The sequence below is a fragment of the Megascapheus bottae genome, chromosome 17, assembly GCF_031878675.1.
Source record: "Megascapheus bottae isolate mThoBot1 chromosome 17, mThoBot2.hap1, whole genome shotgun sequence".
NCBI classification, from domain to species: domain Eukaryota; kingdom Metazoa; phylum Chordata; class Mammalia; order Rodentia; family Geomyidae; genus Megascapheus; species Megascapheus bottae.
This window is the reverse complement of record NC_143525.1, coordinates 51355663-51383034: the sequence shown is the minus strand read 5'-3', so window position 1 is coordinate 51383034 and position 27372 is coordinate 51355663. Positions and strand designations below refer to the sequence as shown.

The 27372-nt window shown below is 55.2% G+C and overlaps 2 protein-coding genes across 6 annotated transcripts in view; one reads left to right on the top strand and one right to left on the bottom strand.

Annotated features, from left to right (window-relative positions):
* The window catches only part of Hexd (hexosaminidase D), a 14962-nt gene extending 3456 nt beyond the window's left edge, over positions 1-11506 (bottom strand). For 2 of the 4 annotated variants that reach the window (XM_090351421.1, XM_090351422.1), the window contains exons 1-7: positions 11377-11506; positions 8954-9084; positions 6399-6508; positions 3923-4010; positions 3046-3210; positions 1569-1752; positions 66-137 (exon numbers count right to left, since the gene is read on the bottom strand). In XM_090351421.1, the coding sequence (XP_090207547.1) occupies positions 66-137; positions 1569-1752; positions 3046-3210; positions 3923-4010; positions 6399-6508; positions 8954-9073 (739 nt within the window). In that variant the 5' untranslated portion in view covers positions 9074-9084; positions 11377-11506. Of the gene's footprint in view, positions 1-65; positions 138-1568; positions 1753-3045; positions 3211-3922; positions 4011-6398; positions 6509-8953; positions 9085-11157; positions 11217-11376 lie in introns of those variants that run through there. The other 2 variants (XM_090351424.1, XM_090351423.1) reach the window with 2 other exon arrangements.
* Ogfod3 (2-oxoglutarate and iron dependent oxygenase domain containing 3) lies at positions 11297-27372 on the top strand. 2 transcript variants are annotated; one of them, XM_090351426.1, is made up of 9 exons: positions 11297-11514; positions 13386-13603; positions 14703-14778; positions 15492-15534; positions 17098-17162; positions 17868-17924; positions 20494-20545; positions 20846-20969; positions 27173-27372. In XM_090351426.1, exons 1-9 carry the CDS (start codon positions 11441-11443, stop codon positions 27307-27309), a joined length of 846 nt encoding a protein of 281 aa, XP_090207552.1. In that variant the 5' UTR covers positions 11297-11440; the 3' UTR covers positions 27310-27372. The 2 variants fall into 2 exon arrangements, with proteins under 2 accessions (XP_090207552.1, XP_090207551.1); XM_090351425.1 differs by having other exon boundaries at positions 11298-11514; positions 20392-20545.

The window sequence follows — 27372 nt, the reverse complement described above, 5'->3', positions numbered from 1 at the left end:
CCAGGCCAGGAGACAGCCTACCAGCCAATGAGCCTTGAAGGGACATCCAGACGACCCCTACTGACCCTTGCCGTGGACATCCAGGTCAGCCCCGTAGTCCCAGAGCACAGGATCCACCAGCTGCGGCACCGCGGAGGCTGGGACAGAGAGAGGCTGTGAGCAGGAGACAGGAGACAGCACTGCGTGTGCTGCTGCGCTGCTCCCTAGCCTCCTGGACTCTTATCTTTTTTTTTTTTTTTTTTGCCAGTCCTGGGGCTTGAACTTACAGCCTGGGCACTGTCCTTGAACACTCTGCCACTTGAACCACAGAACCACTGCCAGCTTTTTCTGGGTATGTGGTTCCAAGGAATCGAACCCAGGGCTTCATGCATGCGAGGCGACACCTTGGCCTCATTTATTTTTTTCACTCTGGCATTAGGACTTGAACTCAGGCCTGGACACCATCCTTAGCTTTTCACTTCAAGGCTGCTGTTCTACCACTTGACCTACCGCTCCACTGTGGCTTTCTGGTGGTTAACTGGAGGTCAAGAGTCCTGCCTGGGCTGGGCTGGAACCGTGATCCTCAGATCCCAGCCTCTTCAGGAGCTAAGATTATAGGCATGAGCCACCAGTGCCTGCTTCTTATTTTTAGCATGCATGCGTGTGTATGTGTGTCTATGTTTGAATGTTGGTTCAGGGTCTGGGTACTGTCTCAGAGTTTTTGCTCAAGGCTAGCCCTCTACCACTTTGAGCCATAGTTCCACTTGCAGTTTTTAGGCGTTAATTGGGGATGAGAGTCTTGTGAACTTGCTTGCCCAGGCTGGCTCCTGAGTGGCTGGGATTACAGGTGTGACCCACCAGTGCCTGGCTCTCTAATTCACTGTTGAGACAGGGTTTTGCTAAGTAGCCCAGGCGGGTGCCTCGAGCCTAGCCCTTCTGCTTTGGCCTCCTGCCTGGTCCCAGTGCACTCTTTTGGCATTAAAATGGGAGCAGCCCCCCCCGCCCCCCGTGGTGCTATCTGGGGCCATGAATGCCATGCCCACTCAAGATCAATGCTTTGGAGGAGGCCAGGCTCTAGAATCTCCTCCGAAGCATCTGCTTCCACCCACCGGGCTCTGGGAGCACTTCTAACTGGCGTTTGCTCAGCGTATTAGTCTACACAGAGCCCCTGCGACCCTGCTGCGCTGCTCTCAGTGCTCTGCACCGGTGTTAGGAGTGCCTCCTGCCGCCTCGTGGAACAGGGACGCTCTCATCCCCTCATCCCCAAGCCTGGCCCGAGGGCTGGGTGGAGCTGGCCACAGCTTCCCTCAACCACACAGTAGCCCTCAGCTTATGCTGAGACAGGGAAAGCCATGGAGGATACAAGGGTGGGAGTGGGGGTGGGCTGAGGCTGCCAGAGGTAGAGGACACACTCCTAGGCGTCCGGGTCTGCTCCCAGTCCACACCCCTGCAGGCCTCTCCCGAGGCCAGAGGAATGGCTTCCATCTGGTGTTCTCACTGAGGCACACACTGAGCCTGCGCTGGCAAAACTCACTCCCAAGACCTCTTCCAGCCGGAAGTCTGAACAGGCACGCCCCAGCCCCGCCCACCTGTGAGTTGGTCCGGGGGCATGTCCCGCAGCATGTCATCCCACACCAGGACTCTTGTGCCGGGGTGTCGTGCTCGTACATGGCTGGCCACTGCTCCCACGTGGGACAGACACAGCTTTGCATGGCTGTTCTGCTTCTGCTGCAACCACTGCTTGGAGGCCTGCCCCTCGCCCAGGTAGTAGACCTGCGGACAAACAGGCAGGCTGGCCACCAGGGCCACATACCACACTGTGGGGGTGCTGGGTCCTGAGGAGGCTGTTAATGGGGGCGCTGGGTCCTGAGGAGGCCGTCAATGGGGGCTCTGCTCTAGGAGGCCCTTTGCGTGGGGATCCGGAGGTGCAGTCTTGCTAGTGTCTTTCAGATGGGTGACTCGCTGGGCTTCCTTGGGAGCCCTGTGTTCAAATCACCGGGAAGCAGAACTCCATGTCCCTCCCTATTCTGTTCTGATACTGGCTGTAGCATGGAGGGTCTTGGCCCGGATACTCTATCCTGGTGAAAGAAGCCAGGCACACAAGGCCACGTGTCATGGGACTCCCTTGACAAGCCATGTCCAGGCCAGGTACATCAAGAGAACAGGAGGCTCCAGGGGCTGGGAAGGGTTGGGTAAAGGGTCTCATTTTGGAGTAATGAACTAGGGGTAACTGTTCCCAGTATTGTGACAGTTCTGAGCATGCTGAAGTGCATGCACAAGCACGTGAGTACACTCGTGTGTGTGCTGGACCTGGGGCTTGAACTCAGGATCTGAGTGCTGAGTGCTGTATCTGAACTTTTTGTTCAAGGCTGGTACTCTACCACTTGGAGCCACAGCTCTACTTCTAGCTTTCTGGTGGGTCTCATGGACTTTCCTGTCCAGGCTGGCTTTGAACTCTGATCCTCAGATTTCAGCCTCCTGAATAGTTAGGATTACAGGAGTCAGTGGCCAGTGCCTAGCTGTACACTCTTTGTCTCTCTCTTCTTTCATTTTTCTTTTCCAGTCCTGGGGCTTGAACTCAGGGCCTGAGTACTGTTCTTGACTTCCTCAGGGCTAACACTCTACCACTTGAGCCACAGCACCTCTTCTGGCTTTCCTTGTGCATGTGGTACCGAGGAAAGGAATCCAGGATTTCGTTGGCCACGACAGCTCTTCACATGGGGTTATTTCCTTGGCAAGCCTTACCTTTAGTCTTTAGGACTTGAATTAGTTTTTTATTCAAAGGAACCAAGTTGGGTTCCAGTTTTGTATTTAGGAGACTGAGATCTGAAGAACTGAATTTTTGAGCCCAACCCAACAGGAGACTCCATCTCCAAATACTAGCGAAAGGCAGGGCTGGCTGGGGATGTGGATTCAAGTGGTTGAGCTCCAGTTAGCCAGTGCAAGGCCCCGCATTCAAGACCCAACACCCCCCTACCCCCCCCCAAAAAAAACAAGCTAAAAGAACAACAAAACCAAAAGAGAAGAAATCACGGCAGAGGAGGTGGCGTGACCGGGGGCACCCACCTCGTCACATCCAATGTGGAACCACCTTGCCCCCCTGTGCAGCTCCAGAACCTGGTCAGCCATGGCTCCCACCAGCGCCAGGGACTCAGCCTCGTGTGGGTTCAGCGTGTTGGGGAAACGGGTCACTTCACGGAGGTGTGCAAACGCTGCATGCTTCAGCACAAACTGCGGGGAGAGGGAGGGAGAGGGGAGGCTGGAGCCCAAGCCCACTGGCTGGGTCCGGGGCCAGGCTCCAGGCTCCGGCCACACACAGCGCTTCTGCTCGGTGCCCCAGGGCCGTTCTGGGTGACCTGCTCAGCTCATGCTCGCGACTCCAGGATGTGGACTGCCATGCACAGCTCAGGGCCCCGCTTGGCAGCAGGTCCTATCCCTGCCCTGGCTGGTACCCAAACCCTGCAGCTAGTTCTCTGGTACCATGTTGGTCTCCCAGTTCTCTGGGCTCAGTGACAGAGCTGACATGGGTTAGAGAAGGACAGGCAGAGTGAGCTGGTGTTCAGCAGAGCTTCTCCTCCACAGACAGACAGACAGACAGACAGACAGACAGACAGATACACACACACACACACACACACACACACACACACACACACACACACACACACGTGAGTCCTCCCTTCCTGAAAAGGAAGTCTCCCCTGCTGAGATCATTCTCACTTACCTGTATCAGTAACTTGAAAGAAATTTCCAACTTGTTTTCTGCACATATTCCCGTTGAAAATTAATAAATATCCTGTGAATGGGACCTTGTGGGCAGGGGTTGGTTGTGGACCAGTGACAGGCACCCCAAAAACCAACTGCAGGAAACCAACTCCACGGTCTGGCTTCCAACACCAGACCCTCCACTTGGTGTCACGCAAGCTCTGGCTGGGCCTCTCACCTCCATATGTCCGAACGTCTGCACCAAGGGGATGACCTCCAGCTCACTGAGTCTGGCCAGGCGCAGGATCTCTGCGACTTCAGCGGGGCTGCAAGACAAAGGCCATTCAGAAGCCGACACAGCACCTCCATCTCCAAGCATGCCCTCAGCAGGCAATCGTGGGATTCAGAGGCACTGGTGGTGGTGACGGCAGCCTCAACAGGAAGACGAGGTCATCCCACAGCGTTTCTACATGAAGGCTGACTGCACAGAAGTGCCCTGCAAGTGGGGCAGCAGGCTGGCTGGCCTAAGGTCAATGCGCGCCTTGGTGCCTTTCTTTCCAGCCTCATCCTAAGCATGAATCCCTTCAGGCGAAGAGTGTTCTTGCAGTCCAGTCCAGCCAGCTCCACTGCCCGCTGGCGGCTTCTCCACAAGTGTCGCCAAGACTGTCCACCATGATTTATCTCAGAAAAAGAAAACGATTTCTAGTGTGCACTTCAACTATTGCTTAAGTTTGCTCTATAAGGTTGTCTTTGCCGTTTCCAGCTCTAAAGGAACCACGGGTCCTTTTCACTTTGAAAGTTCGATGAAGCACTCACTGTAGGAGAAGCTGCAGCACAAAGGACATTCAACCCCCCGCCCTGTTGCCAGCACATTCACGCCCTGCACCCCGTCTTCAGGGCACGGGCATGTGGGGAGCTCAGACTCTGGGCTCAGCCCTGGGTTGCCCATTTGCTCACGTCCCACCAACAGAATGCCTATTTTTTTCTGCCCTGTCACCATTACAGGACATTGTGAGGTTTTTGTTGTTTAATTGTAACAATAATTTTATTGTTACTATGAAGGTGTTGTACAGAGCAGCTCCCATTTCATTGCCACAAAGTCTTGGGATGTAGTTCAAGCTGGCGTTGAACTTGTGATCCTCCTGCCTCAGCCTCCCAAGTGCTGGGGTTATAGATATGTACTGCTATGCCCAATTAAAGAGACAGTATTGTTGCTTTTCCCCAAGTGCTAGGGATGAAACCCAAGGCCTTGTTATCCACACTCTCAGCTTAGCAGTAAGCTTTAACAACAAAAAAGCCAGGCAGGTGGCTCATGCCTGGAATCCCAGCTACTCAGGAAGCTGAGATCTGAGAATCAAGGTTCAAAGCCAGCCCGGGCACAAAAGGACCTGAGACTCACCTCTAGAAAACAGGAAGTGGGGCTTGGCTCAAGGGTAGGGCGGTAGCCTTGAGCTGAAGAGCTCAGGACAACACCCAGGCCAGAGTTCAAGCCACATGACCAACTACAACAAAAAGCTGCAAAACTAGCAGTCAGAAGTGGTGATGTGGTTCAAGTCGTAGAGTGCTAGCCTTGAGCTACAGAGCTAGGGAACAGTGCCCAGGCCCAGTTCAAGCCCCATGACTAACAACAACAACAAAAAGATTATACTGTTCAAAAGGAAATGTACTCTTTACCTGACCTATGTAACTATAATCCCTTTATACTTAAAAAACTAGCAGCCAAAATGACACTGAGTAATTATTTTAACTTCTCTGAGAAAAAGGACTTTACTGCCTTCAGGGCCTGCTGGGTCCTCCTCTGCCTTTTCTTCTGGGCCATCTGAGCCAAGAAGGTACTAAGGCTGAGCACCCTGTCCAGCCAGTCTAACACTGCTCTGCTCCTCCTCCTCCTCAACGAGCCCAGCCTGTTATCAGAAGGGGCACCCTCTGTCCCCCACACTTCACATCTGCTGGTGGAATCCCAATCAATGCCTATTTCTCTCTTTCTCTTTTGTGCTGGTCTTGGGACATGCACTCAGGCCTGGGTACTGTCTCTGAGCTTCTGTGCTCAAGGCTAGCTCTCTACCACTTGAGCCACAGCTGGGCACAATGGCTCCTGCCTGTAATCCTAGCTACTCAGGAGACTGAGATCCAAGGATCGTGGTTCAAAGTCAACCCAGACAAAAAAGTCCTCATAAGACTCTTAGCTCCAATTAACCACTCAAAAGCCAGAAGCAGAGCTATGGCTTAAAGTGGTAGAGCTCTAGCCTAAAGAAAAAGAGCTCAGAGAGAGTGCCCAGGACAGGAGTTCAACTCCACCCCCACCCCACCCACAGACCTCAACTTGCAATCCTCAAGTATCAACCTCCTACATAGCTATGGTTCCAGGCATGCAAGCATGAGCCGCTGGTGTTCAGCTTCAAATGTTTCTCAGTCCTCTTCCGTAAATTTATTTTCATTTTTGCCAGTCCCGGGGTTTGAACTCAGGGCCTGAGAACTGTCCTTGGGCTTTCCACTTGAGCCACAGCACCACTTCTGGCTTTCTCCAGCGTCTGCAGTACTGGGGAACCCAGAACATCGTGCATGCTAGGCCAGCACTTTACTACTAGGCCAAACTCCCGGTCCATACGTGTATGTTTTAATGCAGTTAAATTCCTGACAGCCACCTCATCTACATCTGCACATGTGGCCACAGGTGTCCCCGCCATGTGCGTGTGTGGCCAGCGATGCCGTACCTGTACGCGTGAGTGGCCCTCAGCAGCCTCAGCTGGCCATCGTAGGGAAACATGTCTTCATACTCAATGAGAAGACCATTGGCACCTAGAGCGTGGAAGAGTGGGAAAATCTGGGGGAGACAGAGGGTTAGGAGGTGAGAGCCATTGAGACACACTGTAGCGACTTTTCCCTCAGGCCTGGAGGCAGCAGCTCATGCTTAAGCTGCTCTTGCAGGCTGGATCACCAGGTGTACTTCATGTGCCGATCAGGCTTGCAGCTAGCACTAGGATGATTTGCAAAGGAAGGGTAAACTGCTAGAAACAGAGGCAGCCCAACAGCAGGCTCTGCTGTGAAGAGCAGGAATGCCAGTGCAGAGGCACAGCAGAGGAGCCAGGCCTGCAGTGAGGGGGGAACAGGGCGGCCGGGGGGCCAGACGTGCACAGGCAGAAGGAAGAGTGCTGAGGACAGAGTTAACGCTACGGTCCTGCTCTCTACCGCCTTCCCCAGCTTCATGTTCGAGGAAAGGATTTCTCTACCCTCAAGGAGTTTTAGGATCTGTTCATATCTACAGAACAATTCAGTTTGGGTTTTTTTTGTTTTTTTTTTTTTTCAGAAAAAAGTCCTGGCATCAAGGCCAGGACTTTAAAAGGTAATACAATGTTGGAATGAATAAAGGGGACTCTCCATATTTACAATAGCCACCAATCTCCAAGTAAGGGCTAAGGACATGCTTTGTTTTCTCCTGTGTATGTGTGTGCTGTTTCTGGAGCTTTGAACTAGTGGCCTGGACACTGTATCGGGGCATTTTTGCTCAAGGTAAGTACTTTACCACTTGAACCACATTTCCACGTTTAGCTTTTCTATGTTTTTTGGGTTTTTTTTTTGGTGGTTAATTGGAGATAAGAGTCTGAAGGGCTTTCCTGCTGGGTTGGCTTTAAACTGCAATAATCAGACCTTAGTCTCCTGAGTAGCAAGGATTAAAGGCAGAAACCACCAGCGCACAGTGTTGATTTATTTTTATTGATTTATTTTTTTGCTGGTTATGGGGCTTGAACTTTGGGCCTAGGTACTGTCTCTGAGCTCTTCAGCTCAAGGCTAGTGCTCTACCAAATTGAGCCATAGCACCACTTCTGGTTTTCTGGTGGGCCAGATGCAGTGGCTCACGCCTGCAATCCTAGCTACTCAGGAGGCTGAGATCTGAGGATCAGATTCAAAGCCAGCCCGGGCACAAAAGGACTTGAGACTCTCATCTCCAATTAACCTCCAGAAAGTGGGAAGTGGGGCTTGGCTCAAGGGTAGGACGGTAGGTAGCTTTGAGCTAAAGAGCACAGGGACAGAGCCCAGGCCGAGTTCAAGCCGTCTGACCCACCACAAAAAAAAGAGTCTCACAGACTTTAATGTCTGACCTTGCTTTGAACCGTGATCCCTAGACTGCAGCCTCCTGAGTAGCTAGGATTGCAGCAGTGAGCCACCAGTGCCCGGCTGGCTTTTATTTATATTTTAATGTTTTTAAATACTCTTTTGTTGGTATTACTTGTCAAGTTTCATTTTCTCAAGTACAAGGAAGTTCAGAGTATGCTGAACCCAAGAAAAAAATTCATTTGGGACTAAAAACTAGCTGCAAACAATTCATTAAGTATGTCATCAATAAATGACTAGATTCCACAGGAACAGGCAAGCTGGCTGTGGAAACAGGTGATCCAACAGATAGACAAAATGTAACAACTGTGGGGTTTCCATTTTCCTGTTTCTGCCTCAGGTTCCCTAGTGCTCGCAGGGTGTCCTGACCCCCTGGCTCGGCACTGGGCAGCTGTGCTTTTGGGAGCTGGTGGTGACCCTGTATGCTTTGGGAATTTGACAGGCTGAGCCCCAGAGGCCCAGGCCTCAAGCCTTTCAAGCCTCTTATGTACTGACGGGGGCAGATAGTAACTGCAACCCAAAATACATTTGGGAGATACTAAGACTTAGGGCTTCATGCTTGCTTGACTTGTTGAAATTGGTTTGAGAAGGGGGAGGATGAATGAAGGAGAGGCTGTCTGACCAAGGTATATTGTATACATATGTGACTAGGCCAAAATGAAATTACAATTGATAAAAAAAAAATCACTATCCATCTATATTTTTTTTTTTTTTGCCAGTCCTAGGGCATGAACTCAGGGCCTGAGCACTTGGATTTTCTCAAGGCTAGAGCTCTGCCACTTGAGCCTCAGCACCACTTCTGGCTTTTTTCTATGTATGTGGTATCAAGGAATTGAACCCAAGTCTTCATGCATGCTAGGCAAGCACTCTACCACTAGGCCAAACTCCTGGCCCCTGTCCCTGGGCTTTCTCAAGGTTAGTGCTCTACTACTTCAGCCACAGCACCACTTCAGGCTTTTTCTGTGTATGTGGTACTGAGGAATAGAGCCCAGGTCTTCATGCATGCTAGGCAAGCACTCTACCTCTAGGCCAAACTCCCCGCCCCCACAATCAATATTAATGGGACAGGAAATTATATAATTGTAATATGAATTGCAATATAATTAGTTGTAGAACAATTAATTATAAATCTCCACAGATGAAAAGGAGTCCTTACCTCTGAGAAGTAGGAGATCTTTGGTGGTGCTCCTTTAAGGTCCAAATGAACTACTCTCATCTTAAAGGGTGTGAAGGCTGACATGTTAGTGTTTGTTGAGAATTGTGACAGTCTCTCCATGGGACTTCTTCCTGGTGGAGAGAATCAGAGCCATTAGCAGGAGCTGAGGCTTGCCCCTCGGTTCTCCCCTTGAGTCTGTTTCAGTTCTGACAAGGGCCAGTCTTAATTTATTAACTTAAGAGCCAACTCACTTTGCTAACATGAAAACCACAAGGGCAAGCTAGCTCCTTGTCAGACCCAGACCTTCACTCTTTCAGACTTTCCCCTAGAATGCAATAGCACTGGTTTCCTTATGTGATGTTAATGATCTATAACAAAAACTGCAAAAAAATTTCTGTTCCAGCAGCACCCCACCTCTACTTTGTACTGCGCAAAAGTGTTCTATCACTGAGCTGCAATCCCAAAGGCTGTTTCTATAGGAAATTTATCCTGAATTGAATTTGGGGCAAATTGAAATTCATATATCTAGAGTTTGGCTTGGTTGTAAAGAAAATGGACTCTAGGCTAAGAGAAAACTGCCTAGGTCGTAATGTGAAGCGCTGGGCCCGGTGCCTCCCACGTGTTCCCTCCTTAGGAGGCGAGCGCTCAGGATCATGCTCAGTACACAGTCTTGTCAGACAAACCCTAGAGACTCATTTCCAAGAAACCACCCAAAAGCCAGCACCGGAGGTGTGGCTCAAGTGGTAGAGTGCCAGCTGTGAGTGAAAAGACTAAGTGAGAACCAGAGGCCCTGGGATCAAGCCCCGGTCCAGCGGCCGGTGGATGTGTGTGCGCACACGGGCACACTCACCATGGGTGCACTCTGCAGGCCTGTCCAGGGGAGGTGGATGTGTGCACACACACGGGCACACTCACCATGGGTGCACTCTGCAGGCCTGTCCAGAGGTGGTGGATGTGTGCACACACACGGGCACACTCAGCATGGGTGCACTCTGCAGGCCTGTCCAGGGGGGGTGGATGTGTGCACACACACGGGCACACTCAGCGTGGTGCACTCTGCAGGCCTGTCCAGGGGGGGTGGATGTGTACACACACGGGCACACTCAGCGTGGTGCACTCTGCAGGCCTGTCCAGGGGGGGTGGATGTGTGCACACACACGGGCACACTCAGCGTGGTGCACTCTGCAGGCCTGTCCAGGGGAGGTGGATGTGTGTACACACACGGGCACACTCAGCGTGGTGCACTCTGCAGGCCTGTCCAGGGGAGGTGGATGTGTGTACACACACGGGCACACTCAGCGTGGTGCACTCTGCAGGCCTGTCCAGGGGAGGTGGATGTGTGCACACGGGCACACTCAGCGTGGGTGCACTCTGCAGGCCTGTCCAGAGGTGGTGGATGTGTGCACACACACGGGCACACTCACCATGGGTGCACTCTGCAGGCCTGTCCAGGGGGGGTGGATGTGTGTACACACACGGGCACACTCAGCATGGGTGTACTCTGCAGGCCTGTCCAGGGGGGGTGGATGTGTGCACACACGGGCACACTCAGCGTGGGTGCACTCTGCAGGCCTGTCCAGAGGTGGTGGATGTGCACACACACGGGCACACTCAGCATGGGTGCACTCTGCAGGCCTGTCCAGGGGAGGTGGATGTGTGCACACACACGGGCACACTCAGCGTGGTGCACTCTGCAGGCCTGTCCAGGAGGGGTGGATGTGTGCACACGGGCACACTCAGCGTGGGTGCACTCTGCAGGCCTGTCCAGGGGAGGTGGATGTGTGCACACACACGGGCACACTCAGCATGGGTGCACTCTGCAGGCCTGTCCAGCAAGGCCCTGGGCTCTGCCCCTAGTACCACAAAAGCTTCGCGTGTCCACTACACCCACCACCGTGTCCATGGCCCCGCTCCCTGTCCACAGCATGAGCTAGAGACCACGCCTGCCGGTGTCCACGGTTTGAACAAGGCGGCCCCGCGTCCCGTCCACTCATCAACGAGGCGGCCCCGGGCCCCGTCCACCCACGAGCTAGGTGGCCCCGGGCCCCGTCCACCCACGAGCGAGGCGGCCCCGTCCACTCACGAGCGAGGCGGCCCCGGGCCCCGTCCACCCACGATCGAGGCGGCCGCGCGCCCCGTCCACTCACGAGCGAGGCGGCCCCGTCCACCCACGAGCGAGGCGGCCCCGGGCCCCGTCCACTCACGAGCGAGGCGGCCGCGCGTGCTGAGCTGAGGGCGGGTCCGCGCCTCCGGCCGGGTCCGCAGGGCGCCCAGGTGCGGGCCGAGCCGGCCGGGCCCCGCCCCCAGCCCCGCCCCCCAGCGGCGCAGCTCGGCCGGTGATTGCTCCGGCCTGGCCGCAGCCAGGCCGCGAGCCGAGAGCCGACGGCGTCGCTTTCACGTCCCGCCGGCCTCGCGCTCCGTACCGCGCTTCTCGCCCCGGGCTCGGCTGCTCCCACGTCCGACCCGCTTCCGCCGCAGCCTGGCCGGATGGCGCCTCAGCGGAGGGGCGCGCCCAGGAATGCAGAGGGAAGCGGCCCCGCGGAGCGCCGGCGGCTGAGCAGGTAGCGGGAGGGTGGAGCTCCAGACCCAAAGCGGCGGCGGGAGGCGGGGCCGCTCGGGCGGGGGTCTGAGGGAGGCGGGAGCGGGCGGGGTCTGGCGGGAGGCGGGAGGCGGGGCCGCTCGGGCGGGGGTCTGAGGGAGGCGGGAGCGGGGCCACGGCGGGCGGGGTCTGGCGGGAGGCGGGAGGCGGGGCCGCTCCGGGCGGGTCTGAGGAGCGGCGGGGGCGTGGCCACGGCGGGCGGGCCTGAGCGGCGGGGGCGTGGCCATGCGGGCGGGGTCTGGCGGGAGACGGGGGCGTGGCCGTGTCAGGGCGGGTCTGAGGCGCGGCGGGGGCGTCGCCACGGCGGGCGGGGTCTGGCGGGAGACGGGGGCGTGGCCGTGTCAGGGCGGGTCTGAGGAGCGGCGGGGGCGTGGCCACGGCGGGCGGGTCTGAGCGGCGGGGGCGTGGCCATGCGGGCGGGGTCTGGCGGGAGACGGGGGCGTGGCCGTGTCAGGGCGGGTCTGAGGAGCAGCGGGGGCGTGGCCACGGCGGGCGGGGCCTGACGGAATGGGGGCGGGGCCATATCCGATGTCCTGTTGAGGAGAAGGCGTGGCCACGGCGGGGCGGGGTCTGGCGGAAGGCGGGGGCGTGGCCATGGCGGGGCGGGTCTGGGGAGCGGCGGGGGCGTGGCCAGGCTGAGTTTGGGGTCGGTCGCGGAGATGGGGACAGGGCCAGCTCAGGGTGGCGTCTGACTGGGGCGTGGGGCAGGGCCAGGCCTGGGGTAGGCCAAAGCCCCACAACTGGAGGAGGCAGGGAGGACACAGTGTGGATGGGCAGTTTCTTCACCTCCCCTCTCTGGGTGGCCAGGCAGCCTCTGCTGGTTCAGCATTGGGTCTCCGCCGGCGGGCATGGGGGAGACAGGAGCCCACCCTGGTCTAATCAGTAGGGTCTAGAGGCTAGATGCAGTTGGGGGAGCCCGTGGTCTGCGAAGGTGTGGTCTCCTGTTTACATTGTGGTGCATCTCACTTCCTTGGAATTTGGTGAATTGGATTTGTGTGTCATTGATACAGTATTGTAAAGTGTTGGGACTGTGTCACACTAGAAGACATCTCACTGCTCTTCAGGAATTAACTGTATTCTCTGTGTGTGGTGTGTGTGTGCTCATCCTGGGCGTGAACTCAGAGAGTCCTGAGCATTCACTGGCCCTGAGCTTTTTTGCTTAAGCCTAGTGCTGTGCCTTAAGCCACATTTCTGGCTTTTTTTTTTTGTGGTTATTTGGAGATGAGTCCCACAGACTTTATTTTTGCCCAGGCTAGCTTCAAACTGTAATCCTCAGATCTCTGCCTCCTGAGTAGCTTGAGCCACTTAAGTGCCTGGCTTAATTGGTATTCTTAAAGGACAAAGTTCTCCCCCATAGAAGGAAGCCCCAGTCCATCCTCTTCCAGCCTGCCTATCTTTCAGTCTGGACCCAAAGCCTCTTGCAGGGTGCCTGTGTGCTTGCAGGGTGCTCGTGTGTGCACACGTGCTGCTAAGGGAGCATTGTGCAGGGGTGTGTGTGTGAACATGGAGGCAGTGTGAGCAGAGATGCACAGTCCTGGAGGCTCCTCCACTCAGGGCCTGGGGTCCTCCTCTTTCCTGTTGCTGGCTCCAGGAGGAGTGGGGCGTGGGGTCCTGTGGAAGCTGCAGGTGGGGAGCAGATGTTCCCATTTCTTCCCAGCTGCTTCTTAGCCTGCTGCCCACTGGCATGTGCCCATGGCGCTCGGGGTTGACCAGAGGATCATGTAGGCACAAGTGGCATCCCTGGTCCTGTCTGTGGGGTGTCCTCCTTTGTCTCCATCAGCACACAGCATTGGCAGCTGGGTCCCTCTGATGGTGGTTGTCTTCCGTTCTCAGCCCCAGGAAGGACCGGGTGCCTGGGGAGGCACAGAAGCCTTGGCTGAAGGCTGTGGGCCTGGGGGTCAGCCTCATGCTAGCTGCTCTTCTGCTCTACAACAGTCTGGGGACTGGTGATGGAGTCACGGAGGTCCTGGCCTTCCGTGGTGAGGTCCTGAGCGGAAGGTTCATCGAGGTGCCCTGCTCTGACGACTACAATGGTCACCGAAGGTTCGAAGGTACCGTCCTGCGGCCCCTGGGGGACTTGAGAGGGTGCAGTCCCTCTCGGGGACTCGAGATAGTACAGTTTGATGGCTTCTTGGTGACTGGAGACAGAGCAGCAGGGTGAGATGGAATGTGACATCGCCCTTTGCTACAAGAGGGAGGCAAATGGAAGGGGGTGGTTGACCTTTCCCTTCCCTGGTGAGCCAGCCAGCACCTGGCTGTGTTTCAGGGCTGTTTTAGAAAGCTGTGGTGTCCAGTGGTGTCGTGCTAATACGTGACGTGGTGAGAGGAACCTCACCCTGCCGGGTGATGCTGGGCTCCTCCTCTCAGCCACTTGGAGGAGGGATCCAGAGGTCAATATCCATTGCTCCCAATCTTTTGTCCCCGTGATGGTCGAAACACCCTTCCATGTGACACTGTGAGGCAGCGCTGTGCCTGTAGATCTGTCTCCCCCATGGGAATTCTGTCCCTCACCTCGATGGCACTGCCTTTTTTGCTGAAGGCTAGCGCTCTACCACTTGAGCCACATACGGCTTTTTCTATGTATGGGTACTGAGGAATCAAACCCAGGGCTTTGTGCATGCTAGGCAAGCACTCAACCACCAGGCCAAACTTCAGACATATAAGACTCTCATCTCCAATTAATCACAGAAAAAGCTGGAAGTGGTGCAGTGGCTCAAATGGTAGAGCGTTAGCCTTGATCAAAAGGAACCCAGGGACGGGGCCCAGGCTTAGATTTTAAGCACTAGGACCAACAAAGAGAGATACAGGGGGTTGGGGGGGGGGGAGAGCACAGTGAGCTCACATTGTCAGTTCTGCATGCTGTCGCCTGCCTGTGAGTCAGCCCTCAGGAGTCTGAGCTGTGTGGGGAGACCCTGTTCTAAGCACCCAGGAAAATGGAGTCACGCCTAGGGCTCCAGGGTCCCTGGAGGCTGCAGAATCAGCCCACCCACAGACGGCTGCTTGACACCTGAGGTGCACCAGGAAGGGCGCACGGGCTGTGCCCCCAGAGCATTCACCGGGGTGTGCTGGCCAGACAACACCCTCCAAGTCCTGATGGCCTGAGACACAGGCCTTGGCCGTCAGCGTCTCTCCTCCCCCGTTGCCCTCCAGGCTGCACCCCCAGGAAATGTGGCAGAGGCATCACGGACGCTGTCATCTCCAGGGAGGAGGCGGAACGAATCCGCAGGTACCGCACGTCTGTGTGTTGGCTCCTGGGCATTTGAGGTCAGGCTAAGCCAGCGAGCAGGGAAATGGGGCTGGGCAGGGGATGGGCGTTAGGGTGCCTGCTGGGTATTCCTCCAAGTTCTGTCAAGGACGGAGATCAGCCCGGGCCTGCAGCCAGGCCATTGCTGAGGGGACGTTCCAGCCGCCTGGCCTCCTCTCCACAGACTTCACCTCCCCTCCCCTTCTTACCACGGCATCTCAGCCTGGAGCAGAAAGTCACTAGAAAATAATTCAGTGTCTGCTCTGAAACCACTGGGCTCCAGACATCTGCTAACCGGGCTGTGGCTCACAGAAGCCACACGGAAGCATTGTGTAAACCAGGTCTAGAGGAAAGCCTGGGTGAGCTGACCAGCTGCTAGGTTCCGGGCATCTGTGGCGGCAGCGTCTGGTCCTCCGTGCTTGGCCCTCTGCTGTCCACGGGCCTCGTCTTGCTGTGTATCTACCCTTGTTTGGTTCTGCCTGGTCGATAAGCATCCCTGAAGCCTCCGTGGCCTCATTCCTGCCCCAGCTTAAGGTCAGGGAGGAAGTCCAGCCGTGCCTCGCTTTGAAGGCTTTGTCACTTGTTTTTATCCTAAATGTTAACCTCACACTAATATGCCGGCTGCCTCCGCCTGGGATTGCCTTGTGGACGACTGTTTTGTTTGCTGTCCTGATTGAAGGTTTGCTTCCCTGCAGGGTAGCAGAGAAGGGGCTCTCCCTGGGAGGATCGGATGGAGGGGTGAGTTGATGGTGGCTCCCACTTCACTCTCAATGTTCCCGTCCCTGGAGGGCCCGTGTGGCCTCCCAGTCCTCAGGCGCCTCCTCAGGTGCCTCCCAGCCTGCCTGCTTCCAGCACTGCAGGATGGGGAAGGGAGGCGGTGGCCAGCTGGGAGCCCATGAGGGGCAGCCAGGAGCCTCAGCCGGTGGAGCTTCAGATGGCCAGGCGCTCCGCAGACACTCCAGGACTGCAGGGCCCGGAGCGGCCTGGCCACCCTGGGCCTGGGCATGTGACCAACTGAAGCCAAGGGTGACATCAACTTTGAGAACAGAGAAGATTCCCATGTGAAGATGGAGGCAGAGACTGGGGGGATGTTGCCACAAGCCTAGGAAGCTGGGGCCCTGGAAGCCCCAAGAGGCTGGGAGGAGCCTGCCCAGTAGCTGTCAGAGTGCCTGGGCCCTGCAGCGCCTGATTTCACGCTGCAGGCTCCCGAAGTGTGAGGAGAAGCCATGGCCACAATCTCCAGGCCAGCTGTGGCTCTGTGGCCCCACAGCTGCCTAGCTGGTCACCGGAGCTGGATGTTACTTGAAAATCCTCATCCCGTCCCTCCCTTCCTCCTCCCCTCTCCCTCCCTCCTCCTTTCCTCCCTCCCTCTCTCGTTAAGGTTTTCTTACTTGGTGTGGAATCGTTTTAAACCCGGTCTTTCCTGTGTGTTCCTTGGCCATCACTTTGAATTAGTCAATCTGCATATCTGAAATTTCTGGAAAGATTACTGTTCAGATTTGATTTCTGCAGTTATCTGTAGGACTTCAACTCTTTTCTCTTGAGTTCTGAAAACCAAGTTCCTTCTTTGAGGTCAGTTCTGTGGTGCTCAGGTGGACATAATCTCTAGAAACCACCAGGGTGGGGCCTCACCTTTTTTTCTCTCCCTAGGGTATTGTCATGCACTGAGTTAGCCACGTTTGATGCCTTTTAGGGTTTGTTTGTTTTTCTCAGTCCTGGGCTTGAGTTCAGGGCCTGAGCACTGTCCTTGGACTTTCTCAAGGCTAGAGCTCTACCTTGAGCTTCAGCACCACTCCTGGCTTTTTTTTTTTCTATGTATGTGGTATTCTGGAATTGAACCCGGGGTCTTCGTGCATGCTAGGAGAGCACTCAACTACTAGGCCAAACTCCCGGTCCTTAATGCCTTTCAGTTAGTGATGACTGCCTCCAGGAGTCTGCCCAGGCGGGGCCATGAGGGCTAAAGGCCCCAGTGGGCGGGTGAGGGTCCTGCAAGGGATAAAAGCAGACCTTACACCACGATCTGGGCAGAAAGCAGACTGCAGGAGCCAGGGAGTCCGGACGAGAGTCCCAGAGCGGTGCCTGGGGCCGGGGTGCCAGGGGCTGGGTGGGGAGTATCTATGACTGTGGTGTGGGGTAGGCTCAGGGCTGCCAGCGCATCGACTGCCCAGCTCCACCTCCCCGGGCCCTGGGCCTCCCGCTGGGGGCTTGGTGGTCCCTTCCTGACAGCCAAGCAGACCTCTGGGAGGACGGGTTTTAAGGTGACCAGCACCCGCTGTCTCACCTGACCAACGTCTTTTCCAGGCGTCCATCCTGGACCTGCACTCGGGGGCCCTGTCTTTTGGGAAGCACTTTGTGAATCTGTACAGGTAAGAGGCTGGCTGCCCAGGGCCAGGATGGCAGGGCGGGGGATGCTGGCCACCCGGGGCCACGAGGCCCCTCAAAGCTACCCGGCTGGCCAGGCTCCAACTCTGGGCTCCTGGCTGGGGATGAAGTCATCAGGAAGGAGACAAACTATGGCTTCCCTCAAGTCTTCGTCCACCAAGCTTTAGAGCCATCTGCAGCCATACCTGGGGCCTCCTAGGAAACAGTGTCTGCCCAGGTCAAGAGGTGGAGGAGCTGGCCAGGAGGCGGGCGGGCAGGCAGAGGGGTGAGGCTGGAGGAGCAGGCCAGGAGATGAGTGGAAGAGCAGAAACCCCCAGAGCTGTGGATTGAAGAGCCTTATGCCCAGGCCAGAATCATTCTCACCATCAGCTATGGATTCCCTCCCTCCCTCTGTCCCTCCCTCCATCCTGCCTTCCCTCCCTCCCTCCCCCCCTCCCTTTCTGTCTTTCCCTCCTGTCCCATCCTCACTACCCTCCCTTCCTTCCTCTCTCCTTCCTTCCCTCTTTCTCTCCCTCCCTCCTGTCCCATTCTCACTTCCCTCCCTCCCTCCTTCCCTCCTTCCCTGCCTTTTTGTTGTGGAAAACTCACTCTGAGATGATAAGGATAAGATGGCATCCAGGGACTTGCTGGTTAGCCTGAGGAGAGATGAGTAAACCATAACGTTTGCTGGTGCTCCTTGTTTTATACAGATACTTTGGGGATAAAATTCAAAATATCTTCTCTGAAGAGGACTTCCAGTTATACCGGTAAGGAGGAAAGGGAGTGGTGAGGCTATGTCCCGGCCACTGGTGGATTGTCTGTGGTCCTACCACACTGGCCTGGCAGCCTCCCATGGAGGGATGAGACCTGTGGTGGACAGGCCAGCACACTGCATGGCAGTGGTCGGGGCTGCACCACTACACTGAAGGTTACAGGTGTCATGGCACCATGGTGGCTTCCTCATGCCAGTCTACCATGGCGCCAGCGGTGACTTCCCTCCTCCGCCATGGCGCCCGTGGTGGCCCCCCAGCTCCGCCATGGTGCCCGTGGTGGCCCCCTATCTCCGTCATGGCGCCCGTGGTGGCCCCCCATCTCCGTCATGGCGCCCGTGGTGGCCCCCCAGCTCCTGGGAACAGGGGATCTTACCTTGCACTTGATCCACTGCTAAGTTTGGCTTAGGCCCCACCCACAAATGTCCCCAGGGCCAGCTGTGCTGCTTGCTTGCTTTTCCTTTCTTTTTTTTTTTTTTTTTGTCAGTCATGGGACTTGAACTGGCCTAGCCACTGTCCCTGAGCTCTTCAGCTCAAGACTACCACCCTGCCTCTTGAACCACAGCCCTACTTCTGGTTTTCTAGTGGTTAATTGGAGACACGAGTCTCACAGGTTTTTTTTAGTGCCCAGGCTGGCTTTGAACCTTGATCCTCAAATCCTAGCCTCCTGAGTAGCTAGGATGACAGGCGTGAGCCACTGCACCCCGCTGCTGCTGGCTTTCATGGGTCGTTTTATCCCTTGTGCTCTTTTTGCCAGTCCTGGGCTTGAGCTCAGGGCCTGAGCACTGTCCTTGGACTTTCTCAAGGCTAGAGCTCTACCACTTGAGCCTCGGCACTGCTTCTGGCTTTTTTTTTCTATGTATGTGGTACTGAGGAATCAAACCCCGGTCTTCGTGCATGCTGGGCAAGCCCTCTACCACTAGAGCAAGCTCCCGGCCCATACATGAACTTTAGTAGAGAGGGTGGAGTCATGTTTTGATAGTTGTAAGTCACACAAGTGATGAACAAAACAAGCATCTGGCCTGAAGGGCCAAGGCAGAGGTGTCTGTCACGCTGGCTGCCTGGATTGATGTCCCCCGACGCCAGGCAGGTACCACACCAGTGGGTCAGAATGCTGTGTCTCCATGATGACAGCTGAGGACTGGGAGCCACGGGAGCCGCAGGTAGAAGGGGCTGCGTGCCCGTCCTCCGGGCGCAGAGCTCCGAGCCACGCCGCTGCCAAGCAGCTCAGGTCACTGGGGAGCGGCGCATGTTTCCAGGCGAGGGAACTCTCAGAAGGTTCTGGCTGTCGTCTCTATTTTTATTTGGTAGCCATGGTCTGAGCCCAGGGCCTTGTGCTTGTTAGACAAGGGCTTCACCACATAAGCACGCCTGTCCCCTCACATTCTGCCTGTAGTTCAGTGAGTATGGGTGTGGTGGAGTGTGACTTGTAACTACGGCACTCAGAACACTGAGGAGGAGGGTGGAGGGTTTGAGGCCGGCCTGAGCTACGCAGTGAGCTCCAGGCAGCCTGTACACACGCGCGTGTGGGCACACGTGTAGACATGTGTGTGTGTGTGTGTGTAGGTCTGTATACACATGTGTGTGGGCATACGTGTAGACAGTCGTGTGTGTGTGGTGTAGGTCTGTACACACACGTGTAGACAGTCGTGTGTGTGTGTGGTGTAGGTCTGTACACACACGTGTAGACACTCGTGTGTGTGTGTGTGTGTGTGGTGTAGGTCTGTACACACGCGCGTGTGGGGGGCACACGTGGCAGTTGCGTGTGCACCATTGAGGACATGGTAGCCTTTTTTCCCTGGCTTCTGTGGAGGCTGGCTCTGTGCCTGGTTCTGTGCCCTGCGGGAAGCAGCAGCACCGGTCATCTGTGTGTGGGTTGGCCTGGCCCCCTCCTCTCAGGCACCATGCAGGTGTCCCTGTGGGGCTTGGTACGTAGTCTAGTCTTGGCTCCTCTCCTCCCCTCCCCGACCCCTCCCCATCCTTATCCCCCTCTTACCCCCATCCCCTCCCTATCCCCTCATCCCCTCCCCCATCCCATCCCTTTCCTCATTGCCTCTTCCATCCCCGTCCCCTCCTCATCCCCTCCCCCATCCCGTCCCATCCCTTCCCCATCGCCTCCACCATCCTCCCATCCCCTCATCCCCTCCCCATCCCATCCCTTTCCCCATCGCCTCTCCCATCCCCCATCCCCTAATCCCCTCCCTATCCCCATTCTCTGCCCATCCCCTCATCCCCTTCTCCCATCCCATCCCTTTTCCCCTTTCCCCACCGCCTCCCCCGTCCCCTCCCCCGTCCCCTCTCCCATCCCTTTCCCCTCCCCCAGCCCCGCCCCAGTGCTGTGGCTGCCCCACCACTGCCCATCACCGTCCCCCTCTGCACACCACGTGAGTCGGCCCTTAGGAGTGTGTCCTCCATTGGCCCTGGGACCTGTGGGTCCCTGAGGCCAGGCACGTGTCCTCCACAGGGACGTGCGGCAGAGGGTCCAGCTGAGCATTGCCAATGCGTTTGGCATCCAAGCATCCTCCCTGCATCTGACCAGGCCCACGTTCTTCTCCCGCATAAACAGCACAGAAGCCCGGACGGCCCACGACGAATACTGGCACGCACACGTGGACAAGGTGAGTGGGAGCCTGGGAGGGCTGGGGTGTGGGGTGGACGAGGTGAGCCAGGCGTCTGGAGGGGGGTGGAGGAGGTGAGCCTGGCATCTGGAGGAGGAGGTGGAGGAGGTGAGCCAGGTGTCTGGAGGGGGGGAGAAAGGAGGAGGTGAGCCGGGCGTCTAGAGGAGGGGGTGGAGGAGGTGAGCTGGGCGTCTGGAGGGCTGGAGGGGGATGCAGGAGGACTGCTGTCCACTCAGGAGGACCCGGCCTGGGGCCCTGCTGCTAGGAGGCTGCTGACCCCTCCTCCTGGTGCCCGTGCAGGTGACCTATGGCTCCTTTGACTACACCTCCCTGCTGTACCTGTCTGACTACCTGGAGGACTTCGGAGGAGGGCGCTTTGTCTTCATGGAGGAGGGGGCCAACAAGACGGTGGAGCCCAGAGCCGGTAGGTTGTGCAGGTGAGGGGGAGGTGCAGCCCCTCTCCATGGTCTCCACGCCTGTGCACACGCAGGCCTGTGCCTGCCTCACGCCTGCGCCATGGAGGTTTTACTCATTGGTGCTTCTTCTATGGAGCACAGGAAGACAGGAGTCCACCTGTTGTCTGACCAGGAGTCCCGGGCAGGCTGGAGCGCCGTCTCCACTGTCTGTCTGTCCATCTGTTGTCTGAGCAGGAGTCCCGGGCAGGCTGGGGCGCCGTCTCCACTGTCTGTCTGTCCATCTGTTGTCTGAGCAGGAGTCCCGGGCAGGCTGGGGTGCCGTCTCCACTGTCTGTGTCTCCACCTGCTGTGGGCACGCACGTCGTGGCTGGACTTACGGGCTGCTTGGTGTAAGTTCTGTCCGCAGGGCCTTTCCCCGGTTGGTCCTCTCCCCGTGGTGCGGCGTCTCCATGCTTGCTGACCCCGCCTCAGCCTGGGCCGCCCCATGGCGTCACGGGCCTGCTGGCGTCACGGGCCTCTGGCTCAGCCATGGCACAGCCCGTCCTCGAGGGAGTACTCGTGCCATTGTCCTGACGCAGCCCTGTCTCTGTCCTCAGGGCGGGCAGACTTCTTTCCTGTACCCCTAAAGTCCACACAGCACTTTCACAGGCTAACATAGAACTCACATAGCCTCAGATCTTCTAGGGACGAAGCTTCCAAGGGTGTGTGAGACATGCCTTCCTGGGGTGGTTTGCTTTCAAACACGCCAAGGGTCATTGGTAGGTTAGCAGAATGCTTTGTATGGCGACGCCCAGCTGTGAGGCCCGGAACCCAAACGCCAAAGCGTGCCAGCGTCACTGCACAGCGCGTGAATGCCTCCCACACACGTCTCCTACGTGTGTCTCTGATCATGAGCATGTCTCCCACGTGTGACTATCACATGACTGTCTCCCGCACATGTCTGCCATACACACATGTCGTACGCACATACCCATCACATGTTTGCCTCCCACATGTGCCTTCATGTGCATTCTTTTGCATGTCTCTGTCATGTGCGTGTCTTTATCATGTGCATGTAGCTCTTGTGTCTATCACATGTGTGTCTCACACATGTCTATCATGTGCATGACTCCCACGTGTCTCTATCACGTGTGTCTTCCGTGTGTCTATCACATGCGCATCTTCTGAATGTCTCTATCACGTGTGTGTCTCCCCTGTCTCTATCACATGCATGTCTCCCTTGTTTCTCTGTTATGTGTGCATCTGCCGTGTGTCTCTGTCATGTGTGTGTCTCCCACGTGTCTCTCTCCCATGTGTCTGTCACGTGTGCGTCTCCCGCATGTCTCTGCCATGTGCATGTCTCCTGCATGTCTGTCATGTGCGCATCTCCTGTGTGTCTGTGTCACATGAGCGTCTCCCATGTGCCTGTTATGTGTGCATCTCCCATGTCTCTCTCCCACGTCTCTATCACGTGCGTGTCTCCCGTGTGCCTCTATCACGTGCGTGTCTCCCACGTCTCTATCACGTGCGTGTCTCCCACGTCTCTATCACGTGCGTGTCTCCCACGTCTCTATCACGTGCGTGTCTCCCGTGTGCCTCTATCACGTGAGTGTCTCCCGTGTGCCTCTATCACATGAGTGTCTCCTGTGTGCCTCTATCACATGTGTGTCTCCCACATGTCTCTGTCACATGCACATCTCCCACGTGTCTCTGTCATGTGTGTGTCTCTTGCGTGTCTCTCTCCTGTGTGTCTGTCATGTGTGTGTCTCTTGCGTGTCTCTCTCCTGTGTGTCTCTGTCATGTGTGTGTCTCCCATGTGTCTATCACGTGTGCATCTCCTGTGTGTCTCTCCCACGTGTCTCTATCACGTGTGTCTCCAGCGTGTCTCTGTCACATGCGTGTCTCCTGCGTGTCTGTCACATTTGTTTCCCCTGTCTCATGTGTATGTCTCTTGCGTCTCTCACGTGTGTATCTCCCACGTGTCTCTGTCACGTGCGTGTCTCCCGAGTGTCTCTGTCACATGTATGTCTCACGCGTGTCTCACCCTTGCATTGTTTAGACTTAATGCCTGCATATCAGGGAGACCTTGCGCCTTTTGTTCCTCTGGTCTTGACTCATCTTGCTCAACATGATTTGCTCTAGTTTCATCCACTTCCTAGCGAATGCCACCATTTTTCTTGTCTGGTGGCTATGTAGAACTCCATTGTGTATATATATATATATATATATATATATATATATATATATATATATATGTGCCTCATTGTTTTGTAGCCATTCATCTGTAGTAGGGCATCTGGATTGTTTCCATCACTTGGCCATTGTGAATAGTGCGGAGATGAATATGGCTGTGCAGGTGTCCTTATCAGATCCTGGGTTGTGATGCTCAGGGTAGATGCCCAGGAGTGGTATGGCTGGGTCGTAAGCAGGGTCTATGTTTAGTTTTTTGAGGAACCTCCAAATTGCCTTCCAGAGTGGCTGTACTAGTTTACATTCCCACCAGCAGTGCAGTAGGGTTCCTCTTTCTCCACATCCCTGCCAGCATTTGTCGTTGTCTGAGTTCAGAATATTGGCCATTGGGCTTGGGATAAAGTGGTATCTCAGGGTTGTTTTTATTTGCAGGTCCTTTATGACCACGGATGATGAACATTTTCTCATGTTTCTTTGCCATTTTAACCTTTTCTTTCTTTCTTTTTTTTTTTTTTTTTGCCAGTCCTGGGCTTGAGCTCAGGGCCTGAGCACTGTCCTTGGACTTTCTCAAGGCTAGAGCTCTACCACTTGAGCCTCAGCACCACTTCTGGCTTTTTTCTAGGTATGTGGTACCGAGGAATCGAACCCGGGTCTTCGTGCATGCTAGGCAAGCACTTTAACCACTAGGCCAAACTCTCGGCCCCTAACCTTTTCTTTGGATAAGTCTCTCTTTAGTTTCCTTGCGCATTTACTGATTGGTTTGTTGGGTTGGGAAGGGATTAGTTTTCCTTCCCTCCCTCCCTCCCTCCCTCCCTCCCTCCCTCCCTCCCTCCCTCCCTCCCTCCCTTCTTTCTTTCTTTCTTTCTTTCTTTCTTTCTTTCTTTCTTTCTTTCTTTCTTTCTTTCTTTCTTTCTTTCTTTCTTTCTTTCTTTCTTTCTTTCCTGGGACTTGAACTCAGGGCCTGGGCACTGTCCTTAGATACTTTGCTCAGGGCGCTAGCCTTGTGCCACAGGGCCATTGCTGGCTTTCTTTGCGTATGTGGTACTGAGGAATTGAACCCAGAGCTTTGGGCATGCTAGGTGAGCAGTCTACCACAAGGCTACAGTCCAGGCCTGGAATAGTTTCTTAAGTTTCCTATAAATATTATATATGAAGCCTTTGTCTGATGTATTGCTGACAAATGTCTTTTCCCAGCTGCTTGACTGTCTTTCTGTTTCAGTAGCTATGTTTTCTAGCTGTGCAGAAACATTTTATTTTTAGGTAGTCCCATTTGTCGAGTTTCTTTCCAGTCAAGAACTTTTTGCCTGTGCCTATGAGTTCCAGTGTCTCTCCTCTTCTATCCTGTAGCAGTTTCAGGTCTGATATTGAGGTCTTTGATCCATTTTGAGTAAATGTTTGTGCATGGTTTCAGGCTAGGATCAATTTTTATAAAAGTTTTCTGCATGTGGTTGCCCAGTTTTCCCAGCACCAATAATTGAAGAGGCTGTGTTTATTCCACTGTATATCTCTGGCTCCTTTGTCGAATATAAGTTGACTATAGGTATGTGGTTTTATTTCTGGGTCTTCTATTCTGTTCCATTGACCTTCTGGTCTATCTTTGGGCCAATACCATCCTGTTTTTGTTGTTATGGCTCTAAAGTACAGTTTGACGTCTGGTATTCTAATACCACCTGCATTGCTCTTTTTGCCTAGAATTGCTTTGGCTATTCTAGGTCTTTTGTTGTTCGATGTGAACCTTTGGATTACACCTTCTATTTCAGTAAAGAATGTCCTTGGGATTTTGATAGGGATTGCATTGAAATTGTATATCAATTTTGGCAGTATGTCCATTTTTACTATGTTGGTTCTCCCTGTCCATGAGCATGGGATGTATTCCATTTCCTGGTATCTTCTTTGATTTCTTTCTTTAGGGTTTTATAATTTTCATTAAATAATTCCTTTACATCCTTGGTTAGGTTAATTCCAAAATATTTTATTCTTTGGGAGGATTGTTTTCTTTTCTTTTTTTTTTGTGGGGGGGGATGGGTCATGGAAGTTTAACTCTGGGCCCGAGTGCTGTCCCTGAGCTCTTCAGCTCAAGGCTACCACCCTACCCCTTGGGCCACAGCACCACTTCTGGTTTTCTGGTGATTAATTGGAGATAAGTGTCTCAGAATTTAGTGCCCAGGTTGGCTTTGAACCCTGCGATCCTCAGAGCTCAGCCTCCTGCGTAGCTAGGATGACAGGCGTGAGCCACTGTGCCTGGCAAAAATGGGATTGTTTTCCTGATTTGTTCTTCTGTTTGTGCATTGTTGGCATACAGAAAGGCTACTGATTTTTGTGGGTTCATTTCGTATCCTGCCCTTTGCCGGAGAGTTTTATTAGTTCTAAGAGTTTGGGAGTGGAATTTATTGGGGCTCCCAGGGTTCTTATTGGAGGGTGAGCAAGTGGGTGCTCGTGGCTGGCGTGGCCTCGTCGGCTGAGGGGACTGCCATCCGTCACATCCATCACCATGCAGTTTAGCCCAGGGTCAAGAAAGGCTGCTGGCTTGGGTATCACCTCCCGGTGGTACAGAGGGCCAGCTCTCCTTGCAGTCGCCAAGCTGTGGTCAGGTGGTCACTTCCTGCTTAGCCCCTCTGCTAGGTCCCCAGGACTGTGTGTGTGTGTGTGTGTGTGTATGCGTGTGCACACGTGTGCATGCATGTGTGCTGTTCCTGGGGCTTGAACTCAGAGCCTGGGCACTGTCCATACACCTCTTTTTGCTCAAGGCTAGCACTCTACCATTTGAGCCCTAGCACCACTTCTACTTTATTTCTGAGTAATTTAATGGAGATAATAGTCTCATGGACTTTCCTGCGCAGGCTAGCTTTGAACCGTGATCCTTAGCTGTCAGCCTCCTGAGTAGCTAGGATTATAGGCGTGAGCGACTGTGCCTGGCACCCAAGGTCATTCTTTTTCCCTTTTTGCTATTCCCTGTCTTGAGCTCAGGGCTTGAGCACTGTCCTTGGACTTTCTCAAGGCTAGAACTCTACCACTTGAGCCACAGCACCACTTCCGGCTTTTTTCTATGCATGTGGTACTGAGGAATTGAACCTGGCAAGCACTCTACCACTGGGCCACACTCCCGGCCCCCCACCCCCAGGACAGGTCACTTCTTGTACGTTACAGCGCGGCTTTGGTGCAGCTTGCCACTTAGGCCTCTGACTGCACCAGGAGGTGACATTTAAGGTTGCTCTTTGTCTATTACCATGCAGCTTTGGTGTTGCCCTTGCTTGGGCCCTTAGGTGACATTTAGGGTTCCTTCATCACAGAGTGTAGTTAGACCTGCTCCCCAGAAGTGGGCGCCCCCCTGGGAATGGCTCCCATGGAATTATTCTGCCCGGAGCCTGTGATGCTGTTTGGATGTAGTGAAAAGTTTTGTCCCTTGGGGAAAGTTTTGTTCATCATTCCTCGTGGCCCCAATGGGACCTCCTCTTCACCTGAGCCCTGGATGTGGACGGCACAGGTCCCATGCTTCTCCCTGCACTCCCTTGTCCTTTGACACCATGTGGCAGCTCTGCATAGTCTACAGACTTGGGCAGAGGACAGGGTGGCCAGAGGGCAGGACACAGAAGTGTGTGGACAGCAGTGGAGGCAGCGGGCAGCGGTCAGGGGGCAGCAGGCAAGGGGCAGCGGTCAGTGGGCAGCAGGCAGCGGGCAGCAGACAAGGGGCAGCAGACAGTGGGCAGCAGGCCGGCAGGCTTTGTTTATCTTTGCACCTGGGGCCTGGAGGCCCACGAGGGTGCCTGGGAGGGGGGCTTCGTAGCACCTGCAGCCGTCTTGACCTCAGGCCCGGGGCCCCTACCCCACCACCACCCCACAGCCCTGTCCTGGCCTCAGGACCAAGCACGTCTTCCAGCACTGCCCTTAGAGCCTCAAGAAGCACTGGCTTCTTGAGTCCCAGCATGTCTGAGCCTTTCTTATGTTTGTCAGTGGTTGGAGGCCCTGGTCATGCCTGTGGCCTGGGGGTCACCTCCTCCTCCTCCTCCTCCTCCTGCTCCTCCTCCTCTCCCCGCCACCACAGGCCGTGTCTCCTTCTTCACCTCTGGATCTGAGAACCTCCACCGAGTGGAGAAGGTGAGCTGGGGCACACGGTACGCCATCACCATCGCCTTCACCTGCAACCCAGACCACAGCATTGAGGACCCAGCACTTACGTAGTGGACGGACAGACGGAGCTGCGCCCAGGGCCTCCACCCCAGGTCCTCCACATCCCAGGATGTC

Bases quoted from the DNA above. Each gene is read 5' to 3' on its own strand.
- Ogfod3 (XM_090351425.1), top strand. From the start codon at position 11,441: ATGGCGCCTCAGCGGAGGGGCGCGCCCAGGAATGCAGAGGGAAGCGGC. The intron at 13,604-14,702 runs GTACCGTCCTGC...GTTGCCCTCCAG, and splicing joins TGGTCACCGAAGGTTCGAAG to GCTGCACCCCCAGGAAATGT. The intron at 15,535-17,097 runs GTGAGTTGATGG...CGTCTTTTCCAG, and splicing joins TGGGAGGATCGGATGGAGGG to GCGTCCATCCTGGACCTGCA.